The 25,271-nt window shown below is 32.9% G+C and overlaps 3 protein-coding genes across 4 annotated transcripts; 2 read left to right on the top strand and 1 right to left on the bottom strand.

Moving 5' to 3' along the window:
- Positions 1–900: 900 nt before the first annotated feature.
- Positions 901–4,950, bottom strand: LOC132040062 (uncharacterized). Its single transcript, XM_059430674.1, has 4 exons — positions 4,439–4,950; positions 3,163–3,391; positions 1,501–1,625; positions 901–1,269 (listed from the first exon to the last, which is right to left on the bottom strand). The coding sequence occupies exons 1-4, from the start codon at positions 4,757–4,759 to the stop codon at positions 1,186–1,188; spliced, it is 759 nt and encodes a 252-aa protein (XP_059286657.1). The 5' UTR covers positions 4,760–4,950; the 3' UTR covers positions 901–1,185.
- A 5,419-nt stretch (positions 4,951–10,369) lies between these two features.
- On the top strand, positions 10,370–10,930 carry LOC132040137 (uncharacterized). The gene has a single exon (XM_059430750.1). The coding sequence runs from the start codon at positions 10,494–10,496 to the stop codon at positions 10,815–10,817; it is 324 nt and encodes a 107-aa protein (XP_059286733.1). The 5' UTR covers positions 10,370–10,493; the 3' UTR covers positions 10,818–10,930.
- Positions 10,931–18,019: 7,089 nt separating this feature from the next.
- On the top strand, positions 18,020–23,804 carry LOC132038979 (uncharacterized). Of its 2 annotated transcripts, XM_059429491.1 has the most exons (6): positions 18,020–18,071; positions 18,117–18,196; positions 19,275–19,389; positions 19,498–20,103; positions 20,697–20,880; positions 23,420–23,804. In XM_059429491.1, the coding sequence occupies exons 2-6, from the start codon at positions 18,120–18,122 to the stop codon at positions 23,440–23,442; spliced, it is 1,005 nt and encodes a 334-aa protein (XP_059285474.1). In that variant the 5' UTR covers positions 18,020–18,071; positions 18,117–18,119; the 3' UTR covers positions 23,443–23,804. The 2 variants fall into 2 exon arrangements, with proteins under 2 accessions (XP_059285474.1, XP_059285473.1); XM_059429490.1 differs by having other exon boundaries at positions 18,032–18,196.
- The last annotated feature ends 1,467 nt before the right edge of the window (positions 23,805–25,271 follow it).

Below are 25,271 nucleotides of genomic sequence, written 5' to 3'. Positions count from 1 at the left end.
TATATACACATATATATATTATAAGTAGCTAAGCATATAAGTTGAGTTTTTTTCTAAGTTTATAAATTTCTATTTTATAACTTAAGTATATTTATATTATAAGTATATTTTAGGTATATCTAATATATATATACACTTTAAGTTAAAAAAATAGAAAGTTATATAATTGGAAAATAACTTAAGTTATAATACATGTTATAATACATATAACTCAGACACACACACACACACACATATATATATAAGTAGCTAAGCATATAAGTTAAGTTTGTTCTAAGTTTATAAATTTCTATTTTATAACTTAAGTATATTTATATTCTAAGTATATTCTTAGTATATTTCAAGTATATCTAGTATAAATATACTTAAGTTATAAATAAAAAGTTATAACTTAAGCATATAACTTAATATATATACATATATGTTGTTAGTTAGTAAATATATAAACTTTAGTTATAAACTTATATAACATATATAAATATACCTACAATATACTAAGAAATACTATAATATACATATACTATACAAAAAAAACAAAAAAAAAGGGATTATTTTAACGTTTAAAACTAGCCGGTTCCGATTTCCAATTTTGGAACCGGTTAACCAGTAACCGGTGGCCGGTTCCAGTTTTTTGACGGGAAACCGGCCGGTTTTCTAACCGGTTGCCGGTCCGGTCCGGTTTCAACCGGTTAACGGGCTTACCTTCAAGTGGCAAAGTGAGGTATACCTTTAGTTAAATTCATGGCAACATAATTTATTGCTAGCCTTCTGGTCAGTGGCTTCTCCTGACAAGTGAAATTAGAAAACAAATAGACAACTCTGTAAGTTAGCATGGCTAATAGACCACAGAAAATAAATACTTAGATATTAACAGTCCTACAAACTGCTGAGTCCATAGCAGAAATTGAAATAGTTATGTCAAATAATATTACCGTGTAATGCGAGCACTATGAAAAGTACAACATATTCTTAATGCCTTTAATTCATTGATACAGAGCAAATTTAAAATAAGGAAAATCAATGGAAGAATGAATCAAATTGTGACCCTTGAATCAAGATCCTTGACCTATTCTACACCATCTTGTGATCATTGTTGATCTCCTAAATATGCAGGACTATCAACGATAATTTTATCCCAATCCTATCCTTGCGCGGTTTGGAGGCTTCCAGAGCAGGGCATACAAACTAAAAAGCAACAGCTTTCTGTGAACTTGCCACATACGTCAAATATATTGTCCAGGCATATGCAAATGCACTATTGGCCAATGGCTGCAAAAGAGCATTACCAAAAACATTAACCTCACGAGTGTTTAAAATACCAGAGGTTCAAAATAATAATTGGAGGAGTCAAATTGAGCAATTTAAATAAATTTGAGATTGATGAAAATTAGAGCAACAGATGCTTCCGGTAAGGGCTCGTAGTCAGACTCAGAAGTTGTGGATCATCTCATTAACATAATGCACTAGTTGTTAGAAAAAAAGACAAGTGTTACACAGCACCTGCAAATGGACAGGGATTACTTTATATGTCAAGAAATCACACAGCGGCCAGTACATTAGGCCATTCATCATCGTTGGGAGCAGGTCACGCTTCAACCTTGCAACGATTTCCTCCCCATTCTCACCTGAATGTGACAATAAGAGTCAAAGAATCAAAAGGCAAAGGCAATCATCAGACCTAGCGAAGCTGACAAATAATCTTAGACCACACAAGCAGATATCTCATAGAGAACTTCTAACTCTACGAGGAAATAAAAAAGGCTCCCTGGATAATGATTGCATAGTCATGAAACTCTTCAATTGTATTGACAATTATACTGGCAATATTGGCAGAGAAAAACCTAGAGGAAAATATCCCTTAAAGTAATATTCAGAACCTCAGCCATTGAATGAGGTAAATATTCAACTATATCATTTAACCAGTCCACAACCAATTTTAACATCTTGATAGAAAAACATTGCATGTAGTAGTTAAGAAGACCGTTTCAAGTATTCTATAGGCAGCAACTCGTAAAAAACCATGTTTCTGAGGTCTGGTAGAAAGACATGCCAACAATAGCAGAAAAGAAATCACAACTAGAATTCTAACAGCCCAACTCTGCCAATCTAGTTTTAGGCCGTAATAAGGTATCTTCTTAAGTTTCTCGAGAGATCAAATCTGATTACAGAAAATTCGTGTTGACTCATATTGAATGGACAACAACATACCCAGTGGAATCTCACAAAGTGGGGTCTGGGGAGGTTAGAGTGTACGCGTACCTTACCCCTGCCTTGGGAGGTAGAGAGGCTGTTTCCGATAGACCCTCGGCACAAACTCATATTGAATGGACAATAACTGAATATCCAGTCAATGCTTTAGTATTAGTAACTCAACGGCAAGTAATAGATATACTCCAGTCAAAGGTCCTTTGATTTTCCATTTGATTTTCCAATAGACTTTTAGACTGATTGGGATAGCTTCTGTCTGTCAACCAACCTATTTGATTGATTGTTAACATTTCAATCAACACTCCATGAATCAAGACCGACAACCACAAAATACAGAATGAACGATTTTCCTACTCAACCGCCATAACTTATAGAGTATTTCTTCCTTGTACTTATCAAAAAAGATGCTCTTTAGATTATGTACTTACCTATATTCTAGCTTTTGTTTATACATGTATATAGCAAGGTAAATGATAAAATTAGAGTCATTTAAAAGTTGTTGTCAACATCAACATCAGATTTCAACTAGGCCTACATTCTCTGTCACAAGAACCACTATATATACCATAATGCATGAAGTGAGAGGAGTTAAACGTCATTCGTAATTGCTTGAACCAAAGACCAGGATTAACAACCAAATAAAATAAAGAGTAAAAAAGGCTTATGTCGTGCACGAAGTGCTGCCCTATGAAATTGGGGGAGTATTTTACTACTAAAGATGTATTTTACATATTACCTTATTTTGCCTCTATTATTTTCCCTCGTGTTATCTACTAAAAGTGCTACGGAAGTCACCAACTTTCCAAATTTAAGATGCATAGTCATACTCGGGATGTAAAGGCATGTGCCTTTTAGTGTAATTTGTGACAAAAAGCATAATTGAGAAACCAATTATCGACTTTACTACTAGACTAGGCAGAAAACAAATGAAAGAGAGAAGAACCTAATGTGTACCTTGTAGAGCAGCATTGAAAGAGAAGAAAATCGAATTAATAACAGGCGCAAATAAAAGCTGTCCCATCAACAGCTTCTTCAACGTACTAATGATATCCCTCTTTGGCAATACCCTTGCCACAAAGCCAAACCAATGGTGTTGTGCTGTTCCTAAAATTAAAAGTCCAAAGCCAGCCATTCGCAGAGTCCTAATTATATCTAAAGAATCTGAAGGTGACATCGTAATCATCTGGCAAATGCAAACCACATAACTCATAAATCATGTTTGATCAATTTTATTCCATCAAAAAATTCAAACTTGTCAGTTCGTTCACCTAATCAAATAAAATCATCAGTATATGTTGTGTTTGGTATGGCGGAAAATGCTTTTCGGGAAACTGTTTCCTTGATGAAATCATTTTCCAATTTGGTTATTATTTTGAATTGTTGAAAATAAATTCTCCCGAAAAACAGAAAATGGAAGTCATTCATTAAAAATATAAGTATCTCTTGCCGTTTGGTTGCTAATTAGGAATTGAATTATTCATGTATTAAAACCAGCATAACTAGTAATACTATGTTTGGTGGCATTTTAGTAGCTATTTATAAAAGTAAACACACTAAGTACGGTGTTGGTTACCAATTTATAATTCTTCATAACTAATACATGTATAAGTTATGAGGAAATCTATTAATTATTTCATGCAAGGTAGAAAATGGAATAACTAATACATGAATAACTAAACCCTACATAACTAATCCCTACATAACTAATACCTGCATAACTCTAACTAGCAACCAAACGACCCCTTAATGTATCTCATTTGCTTCAATCAACACTTACCACATTTTCGTCAACTTAGAACACAAAATTTCACCAAAAAACTATCTTGATATAGTAACTTTCACTTTGTACCATAATCATATTTTACCTGCTTAGATATCCAACAAACAAAAATGAACCAGAAATTACATCCTAACATAAACCATTTTCCACTGAAAATATTGGGAAATTTTCAAAAATATACAGCCCAACATAAAATATTACGCCACGTAGCCCAATATACAATATTAAACAACATTATACCTGGGGGGAAACATTATACATAATATATCAACCTTGTACAAAAGGTGTTTATACACAAATATTGGCTAAACCAGGTAACAAACTCAAACTATGGGCTACGCGGCGTAAATATTTTCTCCCAGCAGACATAGAGCATAATTCTCCCAACATTTTATGTATACCAAACACATACTTAAAATAAAAAATTATACAATGAAATGGGAAAAATACCTGGGAAGTAACATCAGAAGCAGCATAAATAATAGCAGAAGAAATACTTTTAGTAATAATTGGACGAGATTCTAGTGCTCCTAAATACCATCCCAAAAATCCCACTTGGGTTTTTGAAGAAGATGATGAATATGATTTTCTAAGAGAAAACAAAAATGAGAAACAAGGGGTTTTAGGTACTGTATTTATATTGAAATTGTTAGTACAAGATTTAGTAGAGTCTGTGTATATTCTTGAAATTGAATTCTTGGAAGTGAAATAGTGTTTTGAATGTTGAATTGTGGTGCGTTTAGCTAAGGTTGTTAGAAAATTTAGTCCCATTTTTGGGCTCTGATGAATAAATTGAGATTTTTGTGTTTGTATGATTTTGGGGTTTTGAGGATCAAAATACAGGGGTTTTAATGATGTTTTTAGGGCTTGTTGATTCTTGAAGAGGCGATTGGTTCCACAACATTAGTGAAATTACACATAGGTCACTAATTTCCGGTTACGTTTTTTTCTTCTTTTGTTGTTCCTTTTCCTTACTCGTCGGCCGTCTGACTTTGAATATTTCACTTTTTCTATCTGTGCGTTACTATAAAGATAACTAGGGATTAGTTATTAAAAAATCTATGTATTATTTTATGTAGTGATTAGTTATGCATGATTTAATTAATTATTCATGTACTTTTAATTATTTATTTATTTTTTGTTTAATCTTTTATTCTATATAAAATAATACATAAATTCTCTCGTAACTTGTATGCATATTAATTATGCGGAATTGTAAACCAAACATTATATTAGATGTGTTGAATTTTGTACTTAGCAAATAATACTACCAAACACGATATTACTTATGGAGAATTTAATACATGAATAACTTAACTCCTAACTCACAATATTTGTCTCTTAAGGCAAATTGAACTTCAGAATATATCTTGATGTTCGAACTTCATCCATGACAGTGTTTTAAATTTAAATTGTGAAATTTCAATTATATATCAATATACTGAAGTTCGAATTATGGAATTTGGACATCGAGATATTGTCATGGAATTCAAACTGCTCTTTTTAGGGTATGTTGGTCATCTTTCTGCTCTAATGACTACTCGAATTTTGAGAATCGAAACACAGTCGCGAATGAAGCAACATTAGAGTTGGTTAACAATAATCATAAAGAAATTCTCATGTTAGCACAACTTGAATTAATTGTCTTTTTCTATTGTAAAGTTAATTCTATATTTAAGTGGCTACAAATATACCCGTCAATTTTGCGATTTAGAGTTGATATACTTCTCGTTAAAAAAGTGATGCCTATATATTTTTGTCATTACACAAATGGTGTAAATATACCCCTCAACTTTGTGATTTAAAGCAGATATACTTCTCGTTAAAAAAGTGATGCATATATATCCCTGACGTTACACAAATAGTACAAATATAGCCCTGCAGTTATCTTTGTCACGACCCTTTCCACAGGTCGTGCGGGCACCTACCATATTACTACACTAGCAGGCGAACCCTTACCAACTAAACCCAACATTTAAACAGTTGCGACAAAAATCTTTCAAAAATCACAAAATTACGGTAAAAGCTCTGTACAGACGCTGTTTTAAAATACAATAAGACTGAAAAGAAATTCCTGGGATCTAGTCTAGACAATTACAAGAGCTCCTACTGTACAGGAAGACAAGATAAATGACACAGCCTCTACCTGGAGTGAGATGAGCGAGGTTGTAGGAGAATGCCTGATAAATCCACGAAACTTCAACTAAAACCTGCAACATATCTACACCCAAAAAGGGCGTAGCAAGAGTAGTGTCAGTACACCACACATACTAGTAAGCATCATAGGTCGACTAAGGTTAGTTCACGCAACACAATATAAAGTCAATAAGATAAACAAATAGGTCAATGAACCTGAAGATTCTCGTTAGAGATTATTACCCCCTCACCACTTACCTTTCCTCTCTCAACTGCTCGCTCCTTTTATCTCCAAGAATTACAGGTGTTCTACTTAATCACAACCGCTCTCTTTCTTTCATTCAACCTATTGCCTCTCGTCTCCACGCTTATCATACTCTCTAATTCCTACTCTTAACTGTTCGTGAAGTTCACCTACTCAATTTACTTCATATATTAATCCCCTCTCCACCCAGACTCTCACGAAAACATAAAGATGAATATGCAATATCAACGACAGTAGTACACGCATGTATAACATAGAAATGTGAGATGTAGTACAATGCAAAATGCAATGTAAGGGCCCAACCACACTGTACATACATGCTATCTAATGTCATTGCTCAGTAGTCATAACCTGCAGCGGACCCATGGTGTCCATGTACCACTCGTTCTGGATCCACTCCTCGGACTCGAGTCATAAATCCTCCGCCCCAGAAAGAACCTCGGTCGCGGATCCACATCATAAGGAATACTCATATCTAGCTCAACGGCCAAAAGACCAGACAACTCAATTTCCCATACTCAGCTTGCCGGCTACCTGTATTTCCTCAAAACTCGTGCAATGCAATGCTATGATGCAATAAGTCAACAAGTCATAAACCATGCCCTTGATGGGCACTATGCTAGTCCGACTTACTCGGACCTCTCAATACAATTTCTTATTTACAAAAAAGACAGCCATGTGAATAATCCAATACAACCGGGAAGTAAGACGGAACTCACCCTCTCCTAGAGATGCATAAATTAAACACGAGATACCCCTTCCGTGATAATAGTACTCACATTAATAACCGTTCATTGTTACCCTAGCTACTATTTACACAAGGTTTTAGTTACGTTATAGAATATGTCCAACCCAACTCCATGTCCGAAAACCTAATCATGCAGTCTCCCGTCAACTTTAAGAGTATATACGATTCGCTAACTAAAGTCTAACTCAAGTAAACCATAACCTACCTCGTTGACGAATAGCTAATTGAATCTCCATGAATTGCTCGTCTTCCTAGCTTTCATCCGAATTCTTGAGAGGTAACAGTCATAGGGAATGGTGGGGAAGAAATTAGAAGGGTTTCTTTTTCTTGAGTCAAAGGTTTATCTTTCATATGGAACCCTAGGAGCAGCCTTTGGGACTCTTTTATTGAAAAATGAGAGAAAATAAACTAAGTGACCAAAAACACGGTCACTATTCCGCGTAGACCGCTGCGGCGGTCTAACAGCCGCCATAGCGGTCCACGTCCTTCCCTGGCCCACAGTTCCTAATTCTTCCCGAATTTGATTTTTTCCACTCTTAACTCTTAAATCGCACCATAGAGCTTGTTATTTACGACCCTAGACCTAGATTGGGCATGGGTTCGCGGAATATTAAATAATGACCGAACGGGTCGTTACATATACAAATGGTGCGCATATATACTCTTTCGCTGACACATTTTTTTTTGAAAATCATTTAGCTTATTTTTTTAATTAAAAAAATGTCACGTGGCTTTAAAAAATAAGTTTACCTGAGTTTTTTTAGTAGACTTATTTTTTAAAGTCACGAGACAATTTTTCTAGTGGGTTGTATGGTTCGTTTAAACAGAATATCTCCTTGACGTTAAACAAAATAAGTCTACCCATTTTCTAAGCAAATCAGACCCGCCCCACTAGAAAACAAAAATATCCGTGTGGCTATAAAAAATAATAAGTCTACTAAAAAGATGGGTAGACTTATTTGCTAAAACCACCTAATTTTTTTAATTAAAAAATAAGCTAAATTATCTTTAAAAATAATTCTATCAGCGAAAAGAGTATATTTTGCATCATTTGTCTAACGGCAGGGGTATATGCACCAGTTTTTTAACGAAGAGTATATCTGCTCTAAATTACAAAGTTGAGGGATATATTTGCGCATTTGATGTCATCGACATTTTTTATTTACTCTATCAAACATTAAAAAACTTATTCTTTCATAAAATAAAAATAAAAGGATTCCAGAAAACATTTTTCCTTCGTACAAAACACACCATAAATGTACATTTTGAATACTTTTAGTAACTTAAAGGACAAGTGATGAATTAATTGGTGCAACTGCCACTTAATGCGAAGTTGACCCATGATATGGAGTAATGGAACTAGTGTACTGTGACATTATCCACCAACCATTTCTACATGATTTCTCGTGAAATTTTTAGAGACGAGTCATTAATAGCATTTTTCTTTTTGTCATTCCGATGGTCAGGTAAAATTAATTTAACTATGTCGAACTGTAGGTTTATAAATCAAATTGAACCATATGTAAGTTTTAGGCTTTCCATTTTTTTTTCCTCCGTACATATTTTCGTCATACTATCGTGTCCTCGATCCGTATATAATATGCTTTTGCCTGGAGGTGCGATACATAATAAATATTATATTCCTAATTTTGGAAGGATTAATTTCACCGATGATCAAGAAACCTTTATTTAAATTATTTTTTTAGCAACAGTAGTTATTAAATTAACTATTTGTAACCGTCAAAAAACTAGTCTTCTTATAGTAAAGTCATAATTCATTAAAATATGTGTTAGTAGCACAGAAAATAGCGAATTTACCTTATGCAGAGGAATGTCATGTGACACTGCTTCGTCGGATTTTTTTTTTTTTACTACATAAGTATATATAATTAAAAGACAAAAACAAAAATAGGTGATATTTCCAATGTGCACAAAAATTCATATTTTCATAATCTAATTTTAAACATAATTAATAAAACACTAAAATTAAAAGAAACGAAATGATAAAAACTCTTCCAGATTAGTGAATAACTCTTGGTGATCATCAATGGTGTGAGTCGTGCTTTTACAGCATTTTATGAGACATTTATCGCATAATCAAATCAAAGGCCTACATGAGATTTTCAATCTCGTTCCAGCCAGCTTTTCGGAATGTCAGACTGAGATCTGTGAGATTATACTAAGGTTACAAGTTTGATCATTCATATAATGTTTGAAGATATTTTGTTGAGATGATTTCGGTAATTGTGTCATATTTCGATTGCAACCTTAATAATACTTTGGCAAATCGAATGCCCTAGTAATTTTGATTATCCAACAAAGTTGAAAGACGGAAATTCTCTTTTGTACTTGATTTACAACAACTCGTTTTTCCCTTTTGTTATTTAAGTTTTATGTTTTTTAATTGTTCATGCTTAAAATATAAGTTATGAATAGGTAAATATTTGCGATAATATTTTTCTCATATGGCATGTACACAATGAAAAATAAGTGTCAAAATGTTCAATTTCATGTTCCTGAAGATTGGATCAAAAGTAAGTCGTTGAGTGTTTATACTCCACCGCAAAATGGGTATCAGAAAGAAAGACGCATAATTATAATTAATATGATTGTGATAACTTTGGTTATAGTCGGGAAGCGAGTCAGGTAGGTGACCGAGCGAGGTCGAAGAGGTCTTGCACAACCTTTGACAATAATTTCTCATTTATTCAACTACTCGTGGGGCCTGTTGTGTTTAGATATAAGAAACCCATGATCAAAGGGTGATAACATGTCATTTTTCTGGCGTAAAAAACTTAACATTAATTTTCAGTGATTTGCGTCTTATATGCAACTATCACATAATTTAATTTAGTGACTTTATGATTACAAAAACCAATTTTGTAATTTATGATTAAAAATATTAGTTTTGTGACTTGCCTTTAAAATAACTAATTTGGTGGCTTTATTATTCTAAAGTATCATTTTACATAAATTTTTTGAGGTCTATCAGGAACAACTTTTCTACCTTCTTAAAGTACAAGTAATGTCTACATACGCCGTATACATTATCCTCCCCAGACCCTACTTACACGATTACACTGGGTTTGTTGTTATATAATTTTACATAAATCTAGCGACTATAAGTAAAATTAACCTATTTTTGGACTGTAAAAATATCAATCAAAACTAAAGAAAATAAAATAAAAATAGCTAGGCTAGGTGATAAGCTACAAGAGATGTAGCATTCATCTGACACATGCCAGTTGTCACCGACACACCTCACCAGCTCACCTTCATTTTCCCTAAATTCACACTCCACAGCAGTCCACACACACAAACTTTTCCATTTGACAGAAAGATAAAAAAAAAAAAAAATGGCAATTTCAGACAAAGTTACAGGGAATTTAACAACGTTGTACCTAGCAATGATTGGTGTAATGAAAGCTTACGGTTTAATTACTGGTCGAAACTTTAGTGGTTGTTTTGTGCTCATTCTTTCAACGGCTGCAGTTGTTGTTCTGTTGATTGTGAGTCTAACGTGGGATATATGGCTAAAAACTAGAAATGCTATGAATCGTGATCATACAGATCATCATCAAAATCATGAATTTTGTCGAGGTGGCATTTGCTGGCACGGTGTTGCTGTTAGTTCTCCTGCGTCTCAGGTCCGGTTCCGGCTACCTCAAAATCGTATCTAGAAATGGTATTGTTTCATAAAGTATCGTATTATATTGTATTGTGTCGTATTGTAAGCTACTATATTGTTTTGATAAATACAAGTTTTGATAGATTGCATGTATTGTTTCCGGAATTTTTGACCAAAATAATACATTATTTAAAACAATTAACAAGAATAATACAACACTTTTAAAATTTACAGAAATAGAATAAACGTAGTTGTGAGTAACGTTTTAGGTAATATTTATTAAAATAATTTAACTGAAAAAAGTTAGGACAGACGGAATAACGAAAATATAAAACGTAACTGTGAGTAACATTTTACAAGTATTTCGTTACTGAGAGTGATGACTCTCTGATTCTATTAATTATTCTCTGCTAAAGTATAATTTGTGGGTCCAAGATGATTTTCATTTCTCTCACGCCTTTTTTCCATGCTTATTTTCTTATGTTTTTCTTACAAAGGTGAGAAATCTCCTATACTACCATGTATATTATAGTTTCTACACATTTTTCTAAGATAAAAGATAAAATTGAAGACCATTCAATTTAAATAAACATATATAACATTTATTCGGTTGTGAAATTTGATTGATCTGAGCTGCTCTTTTTATGAATTTTTGTTCCTTGTGGCCTAAGTGCATTATTGTCCTTTCATATTTTGAAAAAGTATACAAAGATATTTATTCATCATAAAATAATTACAATGCAATTTTAAATATCATCTTTGATTGTAAAAGTATTATTAATTACAAAGAGATAGATATTTCAAAAAATGAAAATAAAATTTAATTAAATAAACTTTAGTGATACAAGTATGTGTATTAAATAAATCTTTTTTTTTTCCAGTTGAAGAAGTAAATCAAAATTAATGTGTGGTTAGGAAAAGGAAAACGAGCGAGGGACTTCTATGGAACTTAAATCTCCACTTTTTATTTGTGCAAATTTAATTCGGTGTGTATCATTTTTGGTGTAGTTTGTTAGAAATAAAAGAGAGAGAGAGAAATAGGAGAAAAAAGTAAGAAAAGAAGCATGGAAAAAAGGAGCGAGAGAAATGAAAATCACTTGGACCCACAAGTTTTACTTTAGCAGAGAGTAATTAATAGAATCAGAGAGTCGTAACTCCCAATAACGAAATACTTGTAAAACGTTACTCACAATTGCGTTTTATTTTTTCGTTATTCCGTCCGCCCTAACTTTTTCCGTTAACTTTTTTTAATAGAATATTTCCTAAAATGTTACTCACAACTACGTTTATTTTATTTCTATAAATTTTAAAAATATTGTATTATTCTTGTTAATTGTTTGAAATAATGTATTATTTAGGTCAAAAATTCATTGTTTCCGTTGTTACATGATTTCATACATCTTCAATATGAAGAATAAATATATAAGAAAAGCAGCGTACAGGCAGTGGCGAAGCTAGGATTTCCACTAAAGGGATTTAAAAATATAAAATGGTAAATAAACGAAGAAGCTAAGAGGTTCAACATCTAATATATACATAAAATAATTTTAACCTTATATATACAGAGTATTTTTGCCGAAGGAGATTTTGCTGTATTACAAAACCTAGTATTCCATCCGTTCCAATTTGTTTGACATTTTTCGCTTTTCGAGAGTCGAACGAGTTATTCTTTAACCGTAATTTTTTCATATGTCTTTTAAATATTTTAAATAATTAATTATGGTGACTTATAATACTTTTCACGTAGTTTTCAAATATGTAAATTTTATTTCGAAAATTTTAAAGATTTATGTTCAAACACACAATCAAAATTAAGAAGTTTGACTCTCGAAAAGCGAAAAGTGTCAAACAAATTGGGACAGAGGCAGGGGTGGAGCCACCCTATACCAAGGGTGGTCATCTGAACACCCTTCGCCGGAAAATTGCGTATAGGTGAGATTTTGCAGTTTGTGCCGATATTTGATATAATGAACACCCTTAGAATAATTGTGCGTTGCAGCGCAGCGGCTAAGGTTGTTCAATTTCTATCTCGCATCGCGGGTTCAATTTCCGCTGCAAATTTATTTTGCCAATAGGCCTTTCCTATAGGCCCAATAACCTCTTTTATTTTCTATTGTTTTAAGTATTCTTTCTAAATGTTTGTTTTAGTAGCAAAATATTAAGGGAAAATGACCTAAAAATACCTATTTAAGACTCTATATTACAAAACATAAGGATACTTTTCCTTATTTACAAAACACACTAACAAAATTACAAAGTATATCAGATTTGGGCTGAATGGGATACCCACGATTTTAGACTTTTTTTAAGGAAGAAAATCTAATTTTAAATGTGGAATTAATTCTACGATAGTTACCATTCAACTTCTTCTTTTAAAAAATATTTCTCTCCCTCCCCCCTCTATGATAGACACCATTTTCATACCTAAAGTCCATCTTCTCTCCTAGTATAAATTTTCAAACCAATATTATAAAGTATTTTTTATTACAAACTTGTGTATTAATTGTATATAAAAATTGATTTGTATCGTTTTAAGATATATATGATTATTGTGTGTTTTGAAAATCTGTATAAATTATATAAACTGTAGTTTTAAAAAAATTGAAAACTAATATATGTATGAAATGGGTATGGAGTCCTTATATGTCATTTTTTAGATATATGCGCACAATGTGTATGAAATGCAAACAAATTCGATATTAATTAGTCTTAAAAATGTTGAAAACTGATATATGTATGAAACGTAGATGGAATTTGGTTTGTATCAATCAAAAAACTTATTATACATATATACTTTCTCACCATCTATACATACTTTGATCAGATTTTATACAATTTATATGTACTTTATCATAATCACAATATACATACAACTTTTATACATATTTCATACGTAAAAATTATAACGAATTTATACATTTATACATATTGCATACTAAAATTAATATATATTTATTTTCTGGTGTATGAACTTTGTATGGAATCTGGTTTGTATCAATGACAAGTTTATTATACATATTTTTCTCAAAATTTATACATACTTTGATTAGATTTTATACAATTTATATGTACTTTATAATAATCAAAATACTCATATAATTGTTATACATATTTCATATATAAAAATTATAAGAATCTATACAGTTATACATATTGCATACGAAAATTATACATATATATTTTTTGGTGTATGAACTTTGTACATAAAAATTACCGATTATAATGGACTTTTTGAGTAAAAGTTGGAGAAAATTAGGTAACAATATCTCTTAATTTTGAATGGGGAGAGAAAAGTGGATGAAATAAGGAAGCAAAAGTTGGAGAAAATCAGGGAAATATATCTCTAAATCTTGAATGGAGAGAGAAAAGTGGATAAAATAAGTAAAATGATTTCCTTACCTTATTTAATGTGTTTTATTTGCTTCTTTTAATTTACCTAATTCGTATAGATTTTGTAACAAGTCTATTGATATATTTTGTAAACTGAAAAATATCGTCATGTTCAGTAAATATACCCCTTACCATGTACATATATGTTTTTTGCCCAAATATTAACTCAGAAAGATTTCACTCATAGCTTTTAAAAGAATTTCTTATAAGAAAATTTGGTAATGAAAATTGCAGTGCAATAAACTTTAAATCTAATAAAGATATTTGTAATTTTATTCATATATATGTATATACTTGAAAGTGCTTGATTAAATTTATAAAAATATTATTTTTAAATTTATTGATGTTTTTCACACATTGTGAACCTGATAAGTTTACCAGTTTTATTTGAAAAACAAAATATGTTTGACTTGTTTTTTAATTACTCAAGAAATTTGTTTAAAACCAGTCATTTAAACCTGTCGGATGCCATCAAATATGGTTGCATGGTTTTCTCTTCTCTAGTTCTTCTTTTGTTATCTTTTGTTACCTTACAACTTTTTGCTTTTTAATGGTGTCCGGTGATTTTCTTTATTGAATCTTTTTGAAGGATCTTCTTTGCTCAACTAAAACTTTCAGCGAAAATTCAAAAAGACATTTTAAATTTTAGTGCCCGGATAATGCTCTGAGGATAAACTATGAAGAACATGGCGAAGCTAAACGTTGTTTATTTCGATAAAAATTTGGTGGACCCATTCATTGAAAAAAAATTATTTACTTATAAGTTTGAACACCTTTAATTAGATTTCTAGCTCCGCCATTGGACAGAGGAAGTAGCATTTTAATTTCAAAGCGTAGTGGAATACACTATATCCATGCGCATACAATATCTCATCTTAACTGAAATCGAGGTGGCTCTGCTGTCGGTAAACATTTCAGGTCAGTTTTTGGCTTCCACAAAATCGTATTATCTAGATAGGGGCAGATTCAAAATTAATTTAGACGATGTGTGTTTTGGTTAAAAAAATGTTGTTAATTTATGAAATATGTAGTATGCAATAAAATTCGAGTGAGTATACATTCCGCAGCTATATACTACGTAGCTCTTTTTCAACTGCTCAACATCGTTTGCTTAAGTTAATATGACTTCGTTAAGTCTCCAACATCAAGTCGTTGTAGTATAGTGCTAAGTATTCCCGCCTGTCACGCGGGTGACCCGGGTTCGATCCCCGGCAGCGGCGTTATTCCTTTTTAAATCATTTAGGGGTTGTTTAGTAGCTAGTAGGATTTTAATATATGAATAATTTAGCTCTTAACCAACTAACAAACAACCCCTTATGGTCTGCCTTTTTACAATGTTTTCTTTCTCTTTTCTGGTGGAAAGCTCTTGCAGACAAGTTCAGGGAGTTGTGTAGCTATTAATTACGTACAAAGTAATTTCAAACAGACACTGAAATAGATACAAGAAGAAATGGATCTACTTTATACTTTCCATATAAGTTTACCTAATGCTTCAATTTCTGCAATTTGGCAGCATAGACCCTGCCTTGATGTTAAATTGAGGTCTCTGGACTGCAATAAACCCTCGAGAGATATTGATCCATATCCCATTGAACCCGGTGATAATGAATGTAATTATGCTAGTATAGATGAAAAGTCTAATCTTGACATGTCAACCATTTATTTTGCAACGTATTGATGAAATATAAAAATGTACTAACTAGCTAGATAAGCCAAGCAAACTGGCTGCTTTGTTTGTTAAAGCAAACAAACTCAAATAGTTGACTCCCAAAGTAGGAATATTATTTTGTACCACAATGTATTTTGTCCTTAACACGCACCTTATTCAAATAAACTATCGGAAGTCAATACTCACATCTTGAACACATAAAAATACATTAATCTTTTTATGTTTCTCACCTAGTACTGTGGTTTGACTAAATTTGGATTCGAACCGAAAGATCCCATATTGAGGGTTAAACGTTTTCTAACAAAGGCAATTTCATACTCAAGACTTGAATGTGAGACCTATGATTAAGGATAAATGAGTACTTACCACGAGCCCTTGTTGCTAAAAATACATTGATCTATTTTTTGTTTCTCACTTATTTTTCAACACCCGCATTGGGCCCCATTAAATCCGAATTCGAGCCGAAAAGTCCTCATGTTGGGAGTAAAACGTTTCCTAACAAATGCGATTTTATACTCAAAACTCAAACAAATGATCTCTATATATATAATTAAGAATGAACAAGTATTTATCACTCCACCACGAACTTTCATCCATGAAAATACACTAATCTACGATGTCTAAGCTAGAGCACAAGGCATCTTATATATGGAGGGCTTTCTAAGACATCACCATATTCTGAAGTGAAATAACTAACAAAAAGACAAAGTACCAACAGTCAATTTAGAGAAGCAGAAAAAATGATTTTCTTGTCAAATGATTTTCACCAGGTAACAACCAGGAAATGTCAAAAAAGGTCAGAATCACGTTGTTTTAATGTTAGCCCAAACATCAAACAATAGGATAAATTACACCATTCACATCTGACAAAGTCAACTAACTCAGACACATTTATTTTCTGTACGCTCGTTTTGACCGCACGCCTAATTTCCCAACCGTGTGGTTGTTCAAACTACGGTACTTATTGTCTTAAGCTAGCTAAAATATATTTAAAACGTGTGAATTATCTTATACTGAATTTGCATAAATTTTATTTGTTTGTCTGAGATTTTCAACACATTTTGTCACATACAATCACATCTTATTTATTAAACTAAACACGTTGAAAATACTTATTAGATGAGCAAAAGTTAATTTATGATCTTCATCCGTTTCTCTGGTCTGATATTATTTGTGTTGAATAGCCCATTTACATGTTCAAACATTTTTGAAATGACACTTTTATTTACTCCCTTCATACACAGTGACAGAATTAGGATTTTTGCCTAGGGGTTCAAATATATGTATATATATAAAGAAGTAAATATACGAAGAAGTCAAGAGGGTTCAACATCTACTATATACACATAAAAAAATAATTTTAACCTTGTAAATACAGTGTAATTTTTCGGTCGAAGGGGTTCAAATGAACCCCTATAGACTACTTAGCTCCGCCACTGTAGTAACAAAAAAGAGATTTTCCAAGAATAACTAGAATTTTCATAAGAAGATGTCATTCGTTTGATGAGAAATTAAAAATGAAAAAATCAAAAACTCGAGTGACTAGTTAACCATAGTAAACAATACTATTTAAGTATTAATTGGAAAGTTAAATTGATAGCGAAATATCATGTTAAAGTTTCGAATTTAATTATTTTAAGGAAATTAAATTCTTAAATTGCAAAAAAATTATATAATAAGGGTACGAAACATTTAGAAGGTCTCCGTTAAAAAAGACAACAAGAAATATGACATCCAGTCCTCAATAGGTTAGAATAAATAAAAAATTAGCATCTAATGATTTCAAATTCCAGTCGACTTAAAAAAATGATGAGTAGTCCCATCCATCAAATTTTAGTGAACAGAATTATTTCCGTATTTGTGTTGGTATAAAATAATATGTTGTCCAATAAAATAATGTATATGCTCTATTAGTCAGAACACCACCTTATTATTTTTTAGAAAATTTCTAATAAAGTACTCATTTAAATACATCATGCGTTTGACGCAAACTGCTAACCATACCCACCTTACCAACTAATAATAAAAAGTAAAATCCCCATTACCTAAAAAAAATAAAATCCTTCTACTTTAAATTTGATCCAAGCAAATTAAAATCTACATACCCTTAAATTAGTTCATTGTTTCTTGATTTATTTCTCTGAGAAATTATAATTTCCTTGAAAAAATTCTGTCAACAATTGTTGATTGAAATCATTTTGGGGTTTCCCATTTGTTGGCTAAAATTTGTAAAATTCATATTTTGGGGTTCCCTCATTTGTTGGCCAAAATTTGTAAATTTCATTTTTTGAGGATATGGGGTCGTATTTTGATAGATGGGAGAAAGATCCATTCTTTTTTGCTGCAGAAGAGGTTCAAGAATCTGCTGACAGGTAATTTAACATTTTTTTGTAATTTATTTTTCTTGAAATTTTGATAATTTGTTTTTGTGGGGTTTTTAAATCAATATTTGCCTTGAAAGTTCAAATTATTTACTGGTATTGGAATGAAATGAGCTCTAATTATTTACTGCTAACATATTGATTCATTCTTGTTGGTAGGTTTGGATTTTATTGCAAAGTTTGAAGCTTTTGTTGGTTTTGGTTGTGGGGTTTTGCCCTTTTGTTGAAATATTTGGTAATTTTTTTTTTTTTTTGAATTTTGCTAATTTTTTTGTTGTTGGGGTTTTAAACCAATTTTGTATGGAAAGTTCAATTATTTACTACTGACATGTTGATTGATTCTTTTTGGTAGGTTTGAAATAGTTTAATTAGAGTTATTATTAGATTTTATTGCAAAGTTTGAAGCTTTTGTTGGTTTTGGTTTGTGGGCTTTTGCTCTTTTGTTGAAATATTTGGTAATTTAAAATTTTCTTTGTAATTTTTTTTTTTTTTTTAAAAAAAAACAAATTTTGCTAATTTGTTTTGGTAGGGTTTTTAAACCAATAGTTTACTTTGAAAGCTCAAATTATTTACTGGTATTGGAATGAAATGAGCTCTAATGATTTACTGCTGACGTTTTGATTGATTCTTTTTGGTAGGTTTGAATTAGTTTAGTTAGAGTTATTCTTGGGTTTTATTGCAAAGTTTGAAGCTTTTGTTGGTTTTGCCCTTTTGTTGAAATATTTGGTAATTTAACATTTTCTTTGTAATTTTTTTTTTTTTTGGAATTTTGCTAATTTGTTTAGGTAGGGCTTAAACCAATGGTTTGTGTTGAAAGCTCAAATTATTTACTTGTATTGGAATGAAATGAGCTCTAGTAGAGTGGAATGTGTATTGGTTGATTGATTTTTTTGGTGGGTTTGAATTAGTTTTGTTAGAGTTATTATTGGATTTTAGTTATTAGTATAAGGTTTTTGTGTGAATTTTTCTATGATGGTGGTGCAAAGATTGAAGCTTTTGTTGGTTTTGGACTTTGGTTTGTGGGGTTTTGCCCTTTTTGTTGAAATATTTGCTTAATTTCCTTTTCAAGGATGGAATCAACTTATAGAACATGGATTCATGCGTTGAAGGATACCTCTGGTCGTTGGGATTCCGATGAGCTATGCAGAGACCTAAGGACTACCCTTGGCACTGCTAAATGGCAGGTACATCCACTCCCCCCCCTTCCCCCCCAACCCCCCCCCCCCCCACAAAAAAAAAGAAAAGGAAGAAAGGACAGAAAAATAAAAGCTGAATTTTGAACGTTAATGCAGTTGGAGGAATTTGAACGGGCAGTTAGTTCGAGCTACAATAATACTTCTTCAACTGATGATGCTAAAGAAAGGCATGGTGAATTTGTTACTGCAATCGACAATCAGATTAAGAAAGTAGAGAAGAGTCTAAATGAATCAGCTTTTTCACAAGGCAATCAATGGGTGCGCTTGGACGAGAGGGAGCTCGATGAACTAGCTGTTTTTCTCTCAGGACCGTCGGCCTCTTCTTCGTTTTCGGACAAATCCTCTGTAAAAGTTGACGAAGAGGATTGTAAGCAACGAATGCCAGAGTATTCAAAGAGTTCGTCTAACTTAGTGGACGGGAGTCAAGTTGAGACCACCAAGGATGAGAAGTTTCCAAACCACCGGAAGACAGCAAGTGATTTTGCTGATATTGATGCTTGGAAGATTTCTGTTGCTGATGACATTTACGGAAAACAACCTGCACCATGCCCTCGCAAGATACCCAGTATCCAAGGGCTGTTGAATTGCATGGAATCTGCAAAGTTGAAGTTGTCAAAGAATGGTTACAGGAAGTTGAAGTTCAACCCTGTTGATCATCAACAAGCTGATTGTACATTGCCGCAGTCTCAGCCATTGACTAGGGTGTGTATTTGTTTCTGAAGTATCCGACATTGATAACTCCCTCTGTCCTATTTTATGTGACACAAGTTGACTCTTTTTTCAAGGTTTTTCAATTCTTGTTGATATTACATTAATGAATTCAAGTTCGAAAATAAAACTTGAACAATTAAAAACTAGATATAATGAATATAGTCAAACTATATAATAGAACATTTCTGAAGAATCATGATCAAAATCATACTCCTTCCGCCCAATTTATATAACACTCTTTCCTTTTTAGTCAGTCCAAAAAGAATGACACATTTCTATATGAAGTAATAGTTTAACTTTAAACTCTCCATTTTACTCTTAATGAGATGATTTATAGCCACACAAATATCTATGACTTGTTGTAAACCACAAGTTTCAAAAGTTTTCATTTCCTTTTTAAACTTCGTGCTCAGTCAAACACCATCGCATAAATTGGGATGGCGGGAGTATAGGTTTACCTTTTGAGGTCAAATAAATTGGAAGAAAGGGATTTGATTTAACAATTGTCCTAAAACTACTTCCTTTATTTGCTTCATCAATTAAAGATGTTCTTAATTCTTATTGAATTAGATTTTTTGATGTAGGGCATCAACACATGTTGTGAGAGGAGTAAGAGTTGCCTTGATTCTTGTGATGAAAGTTATGAGAAGCAACTCTATGGTTGGTATGGAGCAGTACAACGACAGCTGCAGAGGTCTCAGTATTATGTGAAATATAATCGACTTGTTCAAATGGTTTCTTCTGTGGTTCTTCTAATTTTCTTCATTGGTGAGTCCTAACTGAAGCTTGTTTATCCGTTATAATCTTCGTTTATCTTTCACTTGTATTAAAGCATTTAATTTTTTTGACCTTTTACAATTTTGAAAGAAAATTGAAAAGCTTACCTTATTAAAGTAAGCAATAATAGCTTGGCAGAGTTCATTCTGTTGATTCTATAGTTTCACTGCTGTTGAGATTTTCTCTTTAATCTCTTCGAATTTGAAAATTTGTTGATAGACACGGTTGAGTTTTCTTAATTGTAGGATTGTGTTTCTGTAGCGACTTTAGATTGTCAGTGCCATTGCCCATTGATGCCTTTTAGTTTTCTTTTCTTTGTTCTTGTTTTAGGCTTTCTTTTCCTATGTTTAACCTCACGGATTTTATCTCTCTCTCTCTCTCTCTCTCTCTCTCTCTTCCTTTCTCTATCGGGATGTCTTCTTTCATTTGTTATTCTCTAAGGATTGCCGATTTTGCAACTTTTAACAACCTTATAATCTATGCCGTGAGACACATAATTTAGAAGTCTGGTTCCATGTATGCTTTTTGGTTGGGGCGATGATTCTTCTAAAATTTCCTTCCTTATTTTATTCTACTAAATTGAAATTTGTTACATGAGATATGGAAATACTAAAAGTAATAGAAATTACTTGTTGCACCTGAATACAGCTGGTTGGCCACAGAAAAGTGTTATTCCCCTCAAATAATATATTGAAATGGATAATTGTTTGCAGCAAAATTCTGGTCAGGTGATAACACGTGTTCTGAGAACTTTACTCCATCTAGCAGCCTTTGCCCAACCATAGAAATAATTTACTTATATAATGTTACTTGTTGAACTTTTCTCAACAATAATGATATACAATAGACCCAATGCGGTTCTGCCCATTGCACATAGCAGGAGCTTAGTGCATTGGGCTGCCCTTTTTAGTGACTTACCATGTTCGTGATCAGTGTTAAAGATTAACAATTGGTTAGTTCTTCCTCCTCTATTTCCAATAATACTACTTGTCTATGATACTGACCTTACCAGTTTAACTTTTTTCTGGTTTGCAATTATTTGAGTGAAAGATGTCAGGATGAGGGGAAGAGATCAGTGTGTATCTCCTCTTGCCTTACACTACAACTGGGTTTTTTTTTTTTTTTTTTTTTTTTTTTGTTGCAAGAAATAAACATTCAGTGGAGTTAACTTTGCAATATCAGGAGTTTTACATATTCTTTAATTGGAACTGACAAATTGAGATCTTTGTTTGTCGGGATGCAGTAGAGACTTTATATACACTTTATATACACTTTTTTGGGGTGAGTACTTTATCTGGTTCCAATCTGTCATTCACCTTCTCTCATCCAGATAGTAATGGGGATCATAATGAAGTCCTGGATGTATCTTATGCTAGGAAGGTATCAAGGTAATTTACTCCTTGTAACCTCGGTAGAAAGAGTCAGCAGTTAACACTATGCATTATGAGGTTGCTCAGGAAAGTTCTAGGAATAGAGGGAGGAGGACAAAGTGAAAGATTGATAACTTTTGACTTGAAATTGCGTGTGTCGCATTAAGAAGAGAAGTAATTGTGCCGTTCATCCATGTAATTCACGGTATTGGCAGCTTTCCCTGAGAAGACTTATTTCTTCATATTAGCTGTCACAGGCGTGTAGTAGTACATTTTTCTTGATACCTTCCCCCCAACCCCAGGAAAAAAATAAGGAAAATTGTCAGTTGGTGAACCTTAGTGTAAACTTAAGGCTAGTATTTTTAGACCACATCATGATGTGGAGGTGTTATGGTTTGAAGCACTTAGAGCAACAAGTGGTACATTTAACTCTTCCTATTGTACAATGAGGTCACCCGCTGGTTGGGTCTTAATTCATCCTCCCTATTTGCTCCCACGGGTTGAGCAATATCCTCATGAGGGAGCATCTTGGGAATATCATTATTTTGTACTCCCTCCGTTTCAGTTTGTCTCACTTTCCTTTTTTGGCAACTCTTTAATTCTAACTTTCCACCTGGCATGTTTAAGACCACAAAGTTAAAGGACATTTTGGTACATTCTGCCTATCTTTAGTTTAAGACCACAAGATTTAGAAGTCTTCTTTATTTTCTTAAACTCCGTGCCAAGTCAAAACCAGGCAAACAAATTGTAATGGAGGGAGTATTTTGTAAATGGAGAATATTATTGGACTAGTTATCATTACAGTTCTCTGGGGTGGACTCATAGGATATTGCGAGAAACCCACAGAAGACATCGGAATGTATCGGGATATTACTTTGCATGAATGTCGGTGATAGATTAACCCTCTTAGTGATTGGGAGCCGTCTATCATACTTACATCCTTTTCTAAAATTTCATAGGTTTTAAGGTAGGATATGAAGCTGTAAAGATATAAAATTCACTTGCATTAGATGTGGTGGTATGTTGAGCTCTCTTTGTGTGTATTTTGAAATGTTTAGCCTTATGCTTGTTGACATTTGTGTTGTGTGCTCAGTCAAAATTGTGCGTGAGTTTCCTCTACTTATTGGCGTACTCAAAAGTTTATTTTCCTTGTTCTGCAGTTTTATTGGCGTTCCATATTTGAGTGACGAGCCTCTGTTCCTGCAAACGAAGAAGCTTGCAGGGTTTGAAAGATCAACGCACAACTGCCTATCAACTGTATCTTATACAGGCATGTGATTTTGTTGGAGTCATATGAAGCTGGAACTGATTGCACTAGAATAGTGTCTGTAATACCTTAACCTCTATCCTGCCAATATAAGTGCCACTAGGGGTAGCTAAATACTGTTGTACTATAAGATGAATCTTATGGATTGCAGGTAATGTTGTTCCAAATCTGCATCCAACAGAAATGAACCATTTCAGCTCTATTTGACCCTCTAAATCTTGTATAGTGTGCTATAGTTCATTGTTTGGATGTGAGTCTAAGCGGCCGCTTCTTCTTCCTGTTCAGGCTTCTCCTCACCATTCTTTTGTCAATTGCAGTAATGCTTATGTATAACACGATTAGGTATGCCAGTCGTTCTTAATTTTATGCCCCTGGAATTTGATCGGTTTTACGTCAGTGCAAATCGAATCCTAGGCCTTGTGTTCCTGTCTTTCACTTGGTTGTTGGGCTACCTTTCATCTAAACAAGCAAGGAAAAGTTCATTTTTTATGTTGTAATCATCATTATAATATATTTTCCATTCGGTGTTTTTTCGCTATTCTATAGTTAAAGTCTTTATTACACCCAAATTTTTGGTTGCTGTTTCTTTAGTCATGGCCAGAGATGAGTTTTAAATGGAGTAGCATAGTCAGTGAGGAGTGTGGATTGCAGCTGAGTTCAACTTGCTTGAGACTGAGGCGTAGTTGTTGTTATTGTGTTTTTGCATTCTATGTAGTTTCTAGTTAATGCTTTTGGCTCACTGTAGAAAGAATTTTTGGTGAAAGTGAAACCTGTTGACACATGGTATAAGACGAGAAGATAATCATTGAACCGTAAGTCGAAGTCAAAGCTAGTGACTCAAACATTTCAACCACTGTCCAAAAAGAAGGGAGGGGGATAAATGCTTCAACCAACCAACAAATTCTAATCAACTAATTCAAATTTTGTTATTTTTGACTTACTAGCATTGAGAGACAACAAGAAAGCAGTATCTGAATTAAAATTAGTGTTTGTTTCACTACTTCATTGGCAAATAAAGTTACTTGCAAGTTGAAGTTTGTTTATGAACCACGCATTATGAGTGTTTGAAACCCTATATCTACTACCCTCCCCATCTCCAGTTCCCCTTTCGCATATATGTAATATTTGTAAAACAAAAATGATGAAATAGTGGTTTGAAGGTTTGGTTTGAGTTATATATTTTCAACTTTCATAAACTTTTCTCCAAAAAAAAAAAGAAAAAAAAAGAAGATAAACTAAACTATCAAAGCACAATAACTCCCACAACTGCTTTTTTCACCTTAAATATTGTCCAAATATGACAGTTATGGGTTTGAATATATCTAAATTATTAAGATATATAATTAGTCTCTATTTAATGATTTTCTGCAAATATGAAAGTCCACTAATTTCATTTATTCACTACTACTGTTATCGTCCACCATTATCAACTATCACTACCCATCATTCACATCCACCAACCTCAACTGCAACTACTACCGTTGCCAATCACTTCAATCAACTGTCGCCACCACTTTGACCACATTTACAATAATCACCACCAACCACTATTACCACAACAATCACTAATCACTCTACCAACAATCACCACTATATACCGACAATCACCACTATATACCGTCAACCACCGTCATCATCTTCCACAATCATTAGCTATCATTATTATCCATCATAACTACTAGCCACGACCACCAACTATCACCATCAACCACTACTGCTAGCCCCCATCAACCACTACTGCTAGC

This window comes from Lycium ferocissimum, chromosome 12, assembly GCF_029784015.1.
Source record: "Lycium ferocissimum isolate CSIRO_LF1 chromosome 12, AGI_CSIRO_Lferr_CH_V1, whole genome shotgun sequence".
Taxonomy (NCBI): domain Eukaryota; kingdom Viridiplantae; phylum Streptophyta; class Magnoliopsida; order Solanales; family Solanaceae; genus Lycium; species Lycium ferocissimum.
This window is presented reverse-complemented; position numbering and strand designations above follow the sequence as displayed.

What these genes read in the sequence shown, in the direction of transcription:
- LOC132040062 (XM_059430674.1), bottom strand. Translation starts at nt 4,759, where the DNA reads ATGGGACTAAATTTTCTAACAACCTTAGCTAAACGCACCACAATTCAA. An exon ending in TTTCAATGCTGCTCTACAAG is followed by an intron (nt 1,626 to 3,162) that starts GTACACATTAGG and finishes TGTCACATTCAG; the next exon opens with GTGAGAATGGGGAGGAAATC. An exon ending in TAATCCCTGTCCATTTGCAG is followed by an intron (nt 1,270 to 1,500) that starts GTGCTGTGTAAC and finishes GCTCTTTTGCAG; the next exon opens with CCATTGGCCAATAGTGCATT.
- LOC132040137 (XM_059430750.1), top strand. Translation starts at nt 10,494, where the DNA reads ATGGCAATTTCAGACAAAGTTACAGGGAATTTAACAACGTTGTACCTA.
- LOC132038979 (XM_059429491.1), top strand. Translation starts at nt 18,120, where the DNA reads ATGGGGTCGTATTTTGATAGATGGGAGAAAGATCCATTCTTTTTTGCT. An exon ending in TTGGCACTGCTAAATGGCAG is followed by an intron (nt 19,390 to 19,497) that starts GTACATCCACTC and finishes ACGTTAATGCAG; the next exon opens with TTGGAGGAATTTGAACGGGC. An exon ending in AGTCTCAGCCATTGACTAGG is followed by an intron (nt 20,104 to 20,696) that starts GTGTGTATTTGT and finishes TTTTTGATGTAG; the next exon opens with GGCATCAACACATGTTGTGA.